General features: G+C 33.6%; 1 protein-coding gene across 1 annotated transcript in view; it reads right to left on the minus strand.

Moving 5' to 3' along the window:
* Window positions 1-12,877, minus strand: part of LOC111413490 (laccase) — a 70,693-nt gene continuing 57,816 nt past the window's right edge. Inside the window, exons 2-8 of the mRNA XM_023044490.2 lie at window positions 5,525-5,864; window positions 4,355-4,639; window positions 1,997-2,475; window positions 1,752-1,936; window positions 1,160-1,355; window positions 895-1,107; window positions 1-839 (exon numbers count right to left, since the gene is read on the minus strand). Coding sequence (XP_022900258.2) covers window positions 448-839; window positions 895-1,107; window positions 1,160-1,355; window positions 1,752-1,936; window positions 1,997-2,475; window positions 4,355-4,639; window positions 5,525-5,864 — 2,090 coding nt within the window. The 3' untranslated portion in view covers window positions 1-447. The remainder of the gene's footprint in view (window positions 840-894; window positions 1,108-1,159; window positions 1,356-1,751; window positions 1,937-1,996; window positions 2,476-4,354; window positions 4,640-5,524; window positions 5,865-12,877) is intronic.

The raw sequence follows: 12,877 nt of genomic DNA on the forward strand, positions 1-12,877 counted from the left end.
TATTGATTGAAGAAAGAGGCTTGGAAAATTTATTAATTTGCTGTAAGATATATGGTTCTGAATTATTTCATAAAAATGATTTTTTCTTTCTGACATCATCACGTATTTTTTGTACCTTGGAACTATTTATGCACAAAGAAGGAATATAAGAATTAAAGAAAAAGAAGTAAGTCGTGGGACAGAGCTTATACTTACCTTACTAAAAAACTTATGGCGGATTCCTCCTTGTTGTGTTTTTTAAATATAAATAATATAAATTAGGAATAAAAACAAACAAAAAAGAAAAAAATTGATTGACGGGAGAACGATCCGAAAATCCGAAATGGCAAGATCACATCAAGTGACTCGAATTTCATATCTAAAAACGTAATTATAAATTTTGACTTATTTTTTCTTTTGGAAGAGGAAGAAGTGATTTTTTCCTTTAAGGTTTTTTTTAAGTGTAGCTTACACTTTCGTTGCGTCTAGAGATATCTCTGGCAAATGATCACCACACCTTGGGAAGCCCGGCGGTACAGGTGGCAAATCCGCGTTGGTACCAACTTGGAGTACCAAATTCATACCTATAGCTATGTGGAAAAGGAAGTGACAGTGGAATAACCAAAATCCAGGATTATCGGCCCTAAATCTAAGTACTACGTAACCATTGTTTGGTATAGCGACGGTGTCTTTGAATGGAGGCAAATTATATTGTCTGTGAAGAAGACCTTGTCTATCCAAATCAAGAGCATGCTTCAAATTGATTTTCTTCACATTTCTATCTGGTGATCTACCGATACCTATTACGTTGAAAGCGTATCCGTGAAGATGGAACGGATGGCTAAGATTCGGTTGTTGAACTGGAATTAAAAATTAATTAAAATCGTTGAGATAAAGTTTTGGGAACATTTTTACCTTCATCAACAAGAACCACTTCAACAACGGCATTAAGAGGAATATCCACTTTGTGGGTACACATGCAATTTTGACCACAATTTGCTGGTCGATTATCACCGTTACAGAATTGTTCTGGATTTATATCATCATATTGCGAAACTAAAGGAGCTGGTGGAGATAAATACGAAATTTCGTCGATTAAACTGATTACATGATCACCATTGGGAGCGACTATAAAAAATTTTTTTTAGTAAAAAAAGATTTTTTAATTAATTCAACATACCTAAATGTCTGTTATAAGTATTAGGTGCGAATAAATCTTGCGGTGTGTAAAGATGGAATCTGAACGGCAAGAAGATCTTAATGTCCGGCCTTTCTTGAAGTATTCCTTGGTCGATGCTTCTAGCGCTCTTCAATTGGTTAACGCAAATAGCATCAGTCCGTTGTTCGTTACATCTTGCGTCCAAGGGATTTAAGACCTAACCGGATATTTACGCATATTTACAAATCATGCAAAACTATAACTACGGAAAACTTAGTGGTTTGGTGCCCTTTTAATATTTTCGAGACTTACCCAAAAAAATTGGTTTATTACATCATCAGAAATGGACCAAAATTTTTTTTAACATTACTTTTTTTAACTACTAAATAATATTGTAATATGTATAATATGTACAAGATCTTTTAAATATTCTTTGTATGAGCTACTTAATCCTTCACCCCCTTAATTGAAATTTGCTTCGATTTTTTTATATACAATCATTTCTCAAAACTACATACTTCATTCCTTGTGATTATTATGTACATTTTTTTCCAATTATATTATGTACAGGGCAAATTAATTATTTTAAATATTTACAAGAAAATATACTTACAATACCCTGTGGAAGACCAAAATCGTAAGTTGGCGCTTGACTGGATGGTTGATATGGAGCCATAGCGTATCTTAAAATAGCTAATTGTTGAGCTCTTCTTATACCACACTCTCCAAGACCTCTCAATTGAATCCAATACGCTCCAGCTGGTTGATCAGCGTTGATTACAAAATCGTATCTTTCTCCTACAAAATTAAAAAAAAATAATTTATTGGATTCTCATGAATGAACGTGAGTTTACTCACCTGAGAATGATATAACAGTATTGACCCTGACAGGATGTACGGGTTCACCATCGGTGGATATCACTGTCAAGTCATGACCTTGTATAGTGAGTTGTGCCGGGCAAACTGTAGCGAACGAGTTAATCATACGGAAACGATATCTTCTGCCTGGAGTTATTGTGTAAACTTCCAACGGAGTATTAGTCATAAAACCGGTGTTGGGATCTCTGAATTGACCTTTTCCGTTAATCAATAAACTCTCGGGATCTTGACCCGTATTTACTGCCAATCTTCCTGGGAATCTCTCAGCGGCATCTTCGTGCATCCAATCACTGATTAACATGATATGGGTGGTTAAATCATAATCGTAAAGATTACTATTTGGATCTTTGCTTGGTGCTTGTCTGACGATAACACTACCATAGAGACCATCAATTTTTTGAAGTCCAGTGTGTGCATGCCAGAAATGGGTGCCTGCGTTAGCAGCAAACCATTGATATCTATATAAATTAATATTTTTTAATAATTAATAATAAATTCTTATAAAGGATATTCCAATAAGAGGTTTCATTTTGAATTTCACACCATTTCAGAACTAACAAAATAAAACTGACAAGTAAAAATTGTGATGTTATGAGAAATGGAATTCACTATAAAAATGGTGAAAATGCTTTTGATCATCGACCTGCTATAATAAAGTTAATCCATAAATTTAAAAGATTCGGAGAAATTTGTGATAAGAAGACTTCAATTCGGTCAGGTCTGCTGAAAATATCGCCGCTGTAGCTGAGAGTGTGTGTGAAAATTTAGGTTGGTCGATTACAAGATGTTCACAGTTATTGGGCTTATCAACATCTAGTTTGCACTATATTTTGCATAAAGTTCTTGCCTTAAAGGCTTATAAAGTTTAGCTGATGCAAGAATTTAATCCACAAGATTACGGGCAATGCTGATTGTTCTATAAGTATTTCTTCCTTTGATTCTATCCTTTCTTCTAAGATGTTTTGGTAAAAAGGTCTATCTCTCTACGATTATATTGGTAATTTGTTGGTATTATGTGCCTGATTTTTGCCTATCTAGTAAACTAAATGCAATTAGCTTCTTCTTCCAGGTAATTTACTAAATCAAGTACAGTTTGATAGAAATTTGAATAGTCGATTTTATGGTCCAACGTAATCTCTTGGTGGCAGTGTGTGGAACAAAAGTCTTGAAACCAGTGCTGAAATCCAAGCACTGGAGGTCCATCTATCCAATCAATAGGAAGATTCCAATACCTAGCGAGCCTTCTACTCATTCTTCAGACATCTTTTCCTGAACCACTTGAAACTCTCCGGCGAGTGATTAGAAAAGCATGACTGGTCACAATTAAAAATATGATTTCTTATTTTCCCACAAGTCAGTGGGAAAATCTTCCAAGACTTTTTTTCTTCAAAAATGATATCTCCTTAATAGCACAAACCATGACTGTTGTAGCACATGTAGCACAAATTGAAATCTTTAGGGTATTTTTATATAAACACAACTGCAAAGCCGAGTTTGCGATTCAAATCTACAAAAATTATTCTCAAAATTGAGATGTGCAGATACATTTGTGCTTTACTGAAACTTGAGAAACTTCAAATTTGGCATATATTGTACCAATAGTACTACAAAGACATAACACTCTACAAATTCTGACGTTATTGCTAATTGCTGTAGGACTGGGTTCTGATCTAGAGTTGTTACATCATCATTCTGTAAGTTAGATATGTAATGAATTCCTACTGACCATCTACAGCTCATGATATGGATACTCCTCAGGCATTGTACTTAATAAAATGGCTCCATAGCTTTCATCCTGAAGGGCGAAGGATTTATAGCCGCGTAACAGGTTATAAATAGGTTATGAGTCAGTGGAGAGGTTGTAGGAGAGATGCAACAAGCAAAATTGTCAGATTTTGGCTCCGAAAGCCCAAGATAAGTGATTGAGCAGCACTTCATCAACAGATCAACCTTATCTTTTCAAAAATGATGCTAGTGTAACTCTTGCAGTGAATTACGTTGCCAAACGATGATAACTGATTTTTGCCCGAAATTGATGCTATGGATGTGTACTACGTTTATTTTCAGCAGGATGGCGCAACATGTCACACTGCTCGTGAAACGATTACTTTATTGCGCCAAAAATTTCCTGGACGTGTAATATCTCGAAATTGAACAATTTTCATTTGGGCTATCTTAAAGATAAGGTTGACGCCAACGCTTCAATAACGATTCAAGTGCTCAAAGACAACATAAGAGCTATCTTTCGTCTTGGGCGAATTTGGCAGAAAAAATAAAAATATTTCTGTTAATTTAAAATGAAACTTCTAATTGGAAAACCCTATATTAATAATGTACCTGAATGTGTTTCCTTGTTGGATTGGACATTGTGTTACAAATGGTACACCATCATAATATTGTGTGCCACGTTGCCATAAACCGTGCCAATGTATAGTAACTTCCATACCTTCCATGTGATTTTCTACATCGACTACTACTTTATCATTTTCGCAGACTTGAATGCTTGGTCCGGGGATCATACGATTTGCTGTTAAAACACCTCTTTCTACGCCGTCGGCTAATACGCACTGACAATTAGACCACACTGTGTTGGTTGCATTTGGAGTACAAATTTGACAAGCCCTAGAAAAAAATGGATTTTTTAAAAACGTTTGATACATATTATTGTACAAATATAGGCAAGAATGTCAACTTAAATTATACCCAAGAGAGAATCGCGTTCTCTCTCATTGCATAACCAGTAGCTCCATCTTTAAAACCACTCTTGCTCTCTAATTAACATCGAACGGTCACCGTATTTGGAATATAACCGGTTGCCCTGCGGACATCCATTACTGTTTGAAAACAAACCTCATGCAGGAATTCCGCATGTCAGGTACCTTATCCACTTGTTTATCAAACTGGTAAACGTGCAAAACGCGTGGCGAGTGGTGCTATTTATTCGGGTTTTTATGAGGATCTAGGTATTGAATTCAGATTGTGAATGGGTTGTAATTTTCTATTGCCGCTAGTATTCAATTTGTAAAGATGGATGTAAACAGTCATTACTCAAGTGCTTATTAGGATAAAACTTCTTGGAATGTAAACATTTTTATTTAAGGAAAAGTTGATAATACGAAGGAATGTGATTATTCGAGTTTATTATTGAGGTTTGGTCGTGATATTGGAAAATTACTTTCTACTCTTAGTAAATATGTGTGTATATCTGAGATTTTCTAGGTATTGCACAAGATACTATTGCTATATTTGCGAATGAGAAAAAAAATGCAATAACGGTGGCTTATTGTTTACTGTATTTTTTACGTCAACCACAATAAAGGACTTAGTTCTCAAGAAGTTTGCCAAGATGGCCATTACAACGTGCACTTTATGCCAAGGACGGCGTTGTTTTAATTATGCGATTTTCGGGTCGTTATAACGTTTACATTTTTACGAAATTTTATGAGTGTCTTGTTGTAGCAATAACGGTCTTTAAAACTAATTAACAAAAATTTCAAATCAACTTACGCTCCGAGCACAGTGTAATACTCCAACGTAAAATGATAATAACAAATCCTTGGCGGTTCATTTTCTCTACAAGCTCGCGCACATTCCTCAGGCGAAGACAGCGATGGATTCCTTTTTAATTCAGCCGTAGCCGACGTTCTATAGTCCAAGTGTTTTAATCCGCTACTCGAAGGCAATGCATTTCTAGATGATCCCCCTGATGATCCAGCCCTGAACTTCACCGAACCTTTACCTGGATGAGTTTGTAGAAGACCATGTGTGGAGGAAAAGAAATTGGAATTGTCGACTGGAGTATCTACTGAATCGTGCCACCATGATGCCGACGTTGATTGATCATTTGCTATAAAAAAAATCATTAATCATTAAAATCTTGATTTATTTCATTATACGGGGAAGGAAGCACATCCTTGCGTTCTTTATTAATTAGTTCTAGTTTTATTTCAACGAAAAATATACAACTATCGAACGATGATTAATAGCTAAAACTATAACTAGCACTAGCATTAGAACTAACACTAGATCTAGAACCAGAAACATTCGGGTTTAGCCATACATCTCTTAAGACGGCTAAATCCGAATGTTTCTAGCTCTAGGTCTAATGTTAGTTCTGGATCTAGTAAAAGATATAGTAAACATTATTTACTTACCTTTAACACACTGCGTAAAATAGTTTATGATAATAACTTTAAATGTGCGAAATAATAGTTATTTATATTACAAGTGGGCTAGAAACATAATTACAGTACGAGTGTGGAGACCGAGTCGTGTAATCACACGAGTACTGTAATTATGTTCTAGCCCATGTGTGATATATAGCATTTTATCTACGACTGCTAAAAATTACTAAAAAATCTATTTCTTTAGAAAAGTCTATTTGACATTTATAAAAATATTTTGAAATGATTATTGACAATTTTGAATTGTCAGTTTCAACAACATGTTTACTCATCTGGAATAAGTGTTTTGAAATGTAAAAACATAACAATTAATGTTTAAAATAAATAGTATTATTTCTCTGTAAGTAGATAGCACTTTTTCTTTTGTATTGTTACTCGTTTCAATAAATTAAGTCTGTTCTGATTAGGCTAAAAATGCGTTACGTAATGAAACGAGTGCGGTAATGAATTTCATTACGTAACTCAAATCACCTCAAATGAGTGCGGTAATGATGACTTATCCAAGCAGTCGTAGATAAAATAATATGTACTATTTAAAGGATTAATTACAAGTAAATAATAAGAATACTTTTAATGTGAAATTTGAGCTTGATGTTTTTTGATAATTTCATTTATATTTGGTCGTAAAAATGACAATGCTACTCTCATATCGTCTTCTACATTTAACAATCTGATCTTTTTTTACTTTTAATGTTGGTTAATGCTGAAAATCCGAATTCACTCAAATAAGATGTGGAAAATTGTAATAATATGTTTAAAGCTTTTTTGGCTATCATTGGATAATCGCATCTAATGTTAATCCAAAATGAATTAATCGATTCTTACGGGTTGCGTTCACAACGCTTACTCGATTCACCCAGGTTTAACCCTAGTCGTTCATAATGACATCCATGTGGACAACATATATAATAATGGATGTCATTATGAACGACTAGGGTTAAACCTGGGTGAATCGAGTAAGCGTTGTGAACGCAACCCTGAATGTTTTAAAAAAAATCTCGATTATTGGAAAGCAAAATGAATTTTTCCTCTTCATTCAAAGTTAAGTCAAATACAGAAGTATGCGTTATGAGAAATGGAAAATTTCTTTATATCTAATTTTGGGAAATAATGAATAATTTTCTCCTCTTCTAATGTTGTCAAATGGTCAATAACAATTATTTTAATACCGTATTTTCTCGAATCTTATCCGCACTCGAATCTAATCCGCACCCCGATTTTAAAAATGCATAGTGGTAAAAAAATTTAGTTTGCGAATGTAATCCGCATCTTTCTTTGAGCAATTCGACAACACCAAAACGAGGCGATGCTTGTTGTTAACTATAAATATATATTTTTTCCGTTGGCTGACGCTGATGCACCTAAAGAAACCTTGCTTACGACGAGTTTTTATTAGACTAGACTTTAAATTTACCAAGCCAGAAAAAATTGGAAAATAAATATAATTTTAAAAATAAATAGTAATGCCTAGCACGAATTCCGTTCATATACTGCCCTCGTAATAGCTCGAACGTGGTGTGTGCTTAATTATACATATAATAGGGTAATTATAAAAAAAAAGTAGCAAAAATCTAAAAGGTTCTTCTATACAGCAAAGTTTAAAGAGATGTTATTAAGTTAGCGTTAAGGAAATCGAAAAGCTGGTACAATTTTTGCTGATAACGAGAGTAACGTTGCAGCTGTTGCGGAAAGACCAGGTAGCTATTGGAGACTGTGAGGCATCGTGCAAAAAATTTACCGGGCCAAAGAAGAGACGATTTCATGAAATTGACGAGGCAGTTTTCTAGTTCTCTCAAGAAAAACGAAAGGAGGGACTAAAAAAATTTTAATACTAGCTAAGGTTGGACTGTGGGATTTATGCGCCGAATGGTGTTATCGTTGAGGCTACACTTTCCCAAAAGCTCCTAATGATTTTCAAGAAAATTTCAATTTGTCTCAAACTGTAAATGTCAACAAAATGGTAGTATATCTGGATATGCCACCCAATTACACACTGGAAAGAAGAGGTGTGTGGGAAATTTCTTGATAAACGAATGGTTGCGAAAAATTGCGCATCACATTGATGCTAGCAGTAACAAGTGATAGGGAAAAATTGCTGACATTACTACTATTGAGAAAATAACCATTCTGAAATCTGAAAGACTTCCCGAATGAGGTCCTAGTTAGGGCACCACAAAAAGGATGGATAATTGAAAAGCTGATGATGGAATGATTAAGACAAGTATGGAGTCGTAGACCAGGAAGATTATTAAATAAGGATATTAATTAATCATAGATGATTGCCCTTGGTTTAGACTTCTTGTCACAATAATAATACCTGGTGGAATAACATCCATACTACAACCTGTGTATGTATATGTATATTAACAAACTCGAGAATTAACAAAACCGGGAGCAATTAAAGGAGCTTCTGAACTTGTTCAGTAAGTGTAGGCGACATGGAAAACGATCCCTGAAAACAATATTATAACATCATTTAAGAAGTTTTGTATAATCCGAAGATGACGTAATATGGGAAGAAAATGATACATGATACATAAAAATGTAAATATCGTTCTAAAACCCTTAATAAAGTGTTATTGTTATAATGTGATTTTATTTTACTATTTTCCAAATTGCAACTATACGACTGCGAATCTAATCCGCACCCGATTGTAATCCGCATTTGATTTTAGAGCACATAAAATTTGTAAAAAAGGTGCGGATTACATTCGAGAAAATACGGTATTTTTATAGCAGTCTTTTGGTACTGACTCAAATTTTCCTAAATTGCCTTTCTGAGCTTTATTCTTCCATAAAGTTATTTGTTTTTGGAATCCCACCTGTTTATCGGTTGAGTTTAAGATATTTTCATTAGGTCCTTGTATACTTGAATTTATGTTATTAAAAATAACAAAAATGTCTGATAAGTAAGCCAGTTTAGTACACTATATTTTATCTTCCAACAAATGAGCAAAATCATAATTTTTATCTTGTTCAAAAAACATTTTCATTTCTTCTTTTAATTCCACCACACGAGATAAAAGTTTTCCTCTGGACAATCACCTTACTTCCATATGCAGTAACAAGGATTCGTACTTGGCGTCTTGATTTTATATAATTAATCATTTTAACACATTGTTCTAGAACTATTTTCAATTCTGATGGCAAATATTTTGTAACAAATGCTTCTCGATGCAAAAAACAATGGATAACTAATATATCCCCATTCAGTTCTTTAACATGTCCTACAAATCCTTTTAGATGTCCAGTCATAGCTGGAGCACTATCTGTACAAATGCCAATACACAAAACTTTAATTTTATCTAAATATGAACTAATTACATCAAAAATATGTTTGCCAGTTGTAAAATCAGGTAACTCCCGACAACATAAAAATTGATTAATTATATCATTTTCGCGAATAAATCTAACGAATGCAATTAATTGAGCTTTTCCTGTAATATCTGTTGTTTCATTTTCAATATTGAGCAATATCAGTATTTTGCGACATATCTTTAATTCTACGATGGATTGTGTCATTCAAAAGTGGTATTTTACAAATATCAATATCTGCTGATCCACCAATCATTATTTTTACAATTTTGCGACAACCTGGTAATATAATTTCTTCAGCCAAATTGTGAGGTTTTAATTTAACAGCAATCAATTCAGCTATTTCGTAAGAAGCTACTTGAGCCTTTCCAGACACACCGATTTGTTTTTCAAAAACTTTTACTTGCTTGGATTTTGAAGATAAAGACTTTTGAAAGTAGCTTTTATCTTTTGTGGAAAGCGAAGGATGATTAGTCACCAAGTGACGTTGGAGCTTGCTCGGAGCCATAGCACTATTTGATAATTTACAACCACATATCACACACTTGGGAACAACTTTGTCCCTTTCCATTGTAGAGATATTTTGTACAATTTCTTCATAATTTGGTGCTTTATGGTTACCTAGGAAATTTTCGACTACCAACACAAAACTTTTCCAAGCTTTACTTTCCGGTATAGTCATAACTTTAATAAAATCTGTGTCTTTCACCAATTGCCGTATTTGAAGACCATCAAATATTTCATCTTTCAACCTTACCATACTAAGCTTCGGAAATTTTCTACAAATGTAATTAAAACAATCTCCTTCCTTGTCCAACGCTTTTACAAATTGCTTTATCATTCATAACTTAATATGTAATGGTGGAAGTATGATTTTGTCTCTGCTCGCCAACGGCTCCCTTATTACATTGGCTTTACCGACAGTTAAAGAATTTCTTACAGGCCAAACATCTTGTTCCCAATGAAGTTGCTTTGTTCTACTGTCCCACATACAAATGAACCAAGGGTATTTCGTGTATCCACTTTCTTGACCAAGTAAAAAATTAACCATTTTCAAATCCACACAGATCGGCCATTGATGCTCCGAGTAATTAATTTTATCTAAAACTAATTTTACATTTTCATATTCTTCTTTGAGTTTTATTGAATGGGCAGTTGGAATTGATGCAAATTTATTTCCATTGTGCAGTAAGACGCATGTTAAACTTCTTTTACAACTGTCAATAGAAAGGCGCCACTCAGTAGATTTGTATTCTTTTAAACCCATGTCTAGTAGTACACCAGTCCTTCATTTTCACTAAAAAATTGTAATAACTCACTTGCTCGTGTTCTGTATGTTGTAACTGTTACTGTTGGAGCCAATAATTTTTTTTCTTTCAATCTTGAGGCTAACAGTTCTGATCCTTGTTTCGATAAATTGAGATCACGTATTAAATCACTGAGTTCATTTTGAGAAAATAACATCGACGTAGATGTTTCACCCTCCCATTCACTTCCACTGGTAGACTGTCCCGATTTCTCTGAATTTGGCAACATCATTGTTTCTGAGGGCATGCGAATTACTTTTGAAACGTAACTAGGCCGAGGGAGATTTTCATTGTGTAGAACAGGACATTTTGTAGACTGTAAATCTGGATATCTCTACGTTTGATTTCGATTAAAACCTTTAGCATCTACTAGGCAAAAGAAACAATCATCGAAATAATTTTTAAGCTCAATCCAGATCGTAGGAATACCAAAGCCTAATCCAGAATGTTCTCCTTTTTTCCACAACCGTAAAGACTCAATACAGGACTTACAAACTTTATGAGGAATCCATGATTTATTTAGTTTGTCCATTTTAAAACCGAAATATTCAACATAAGTCTCCTCGACAAAGTCTGTGATATTTCTTTTTTGTTTTTTTGTTATATAAACACCGCAAATATAACAACATAAATCACTACTATTCCTATTTACACATTCTTCGTGACGAACACATGTTTTTAAAAAAAGAGACAAATATATTAAAATGGACATTCAGTAATTGGGGTCTGAGAGTGGAGATCACGTGATGTTTGTATGCGCGAAAAAGTTGCGCAGAAGCCTAATCATGACTGGGAAAATAAATTTTATTACTAACAAGCCGATAACTGTTCAAAATATAAGATATGTAAAAATCATAAAAAACAAGAGCACATTCAGTACTTTCATGAATATATTCGTAATCTGGGCAAAGATATCCAGGGCAACAAAAAAAAATTTTTGTTATAGAGCTGTGAGATTAGAACTAACACTAGCATTAGAACTAAAACTAGACCTAGAACTAGAAACATTTGGGTTTAGCCGTACAGCTTTTAAGACGGCTAAACCCGAATGTTTCTAGTTCTAGGTATAGTTTTAGTTCAATAGAAATATATATCAATCTAGCACTGAATAACAAGTAAAACGAGAACTAACACTAGACCTAGAACTAGAACATTCGGATTTAGCTGTACGTCTCTTAAGACGTAGTGTGTAGAGTGAAAACAGGATGCCGAGAGATGTTATTTATTAAAACCATATGTTGGATTGGAGAAATTGGGTTTTAGGTTAAACAAATAAAGATTAATTGTTGTAATTATACATTTAATCCAAAAAAATAATCTTACTCAATAAATCTTTAATCAATATATTAATTGAACACACTGAGGAATGTTTCCGCAATACAATTTTATTTTTTTTTCCTTTAACTAAATACACCAGAAGTTTATAGTCTTGGTAGTTATTATTACATAAGTTATGACTGCTTTGGTATGACAAAAATTGGCACAGAATATGGCATCGTTGAAATATTATCGAAAACTTTCGAATGACGAATTAATAGTTTTACTTCTCCTTTTTTTATTGGAAATTACTTTATATATTGGCATAACTTCGCCAAAATTGCTACATGATGTCGGCAATTGGTATGATTGGTTGTAAACTGACCCAGTTTAAATTTTATAGACGAAGAAATTTGCCCGCCGGTCAAATTGCTTTAACCATATACATTTTTATCTTTTTCTATTGCCTCAAACGCAGTATGGAAATCGAATCTCACTAAAAACTTTATTTAAATGAATAATAATAAAACTGCTAACTAACTGTTAAGTTGTAAGATTTTATCCTTAAAACACACCTTTTTTCTTTCAATGTTATCTGTTATATCTAAATTGCAGTATAAACGGCTAATCATTATTTAGAATTTTGAAATTCGCTGCATATTCACTCGATACATAGAAATTACTAAACCTTTTAAACCGATAAATCGACCAGTTTTCTTCACCTGCCTTTTATTACACGCTCACACGCGCTAGACGTTAATTTAATAATAATTGTCTTATCGTTTATAGTGTTGCAA

Source organism: Onthophagus taurus, chromosome 2, assembly GCF_036711975.1.
Source record: "Onthophagus taurus isolate NC chromosome 2, IU_Otau_3.0, whole genome shotgun sequence".
NCBI lineage: Eukaryota > Metazoa > Arthropoda > Insecta > Coleoptera > Scarabaeidae > Onthophagus > Onthophagus taurus.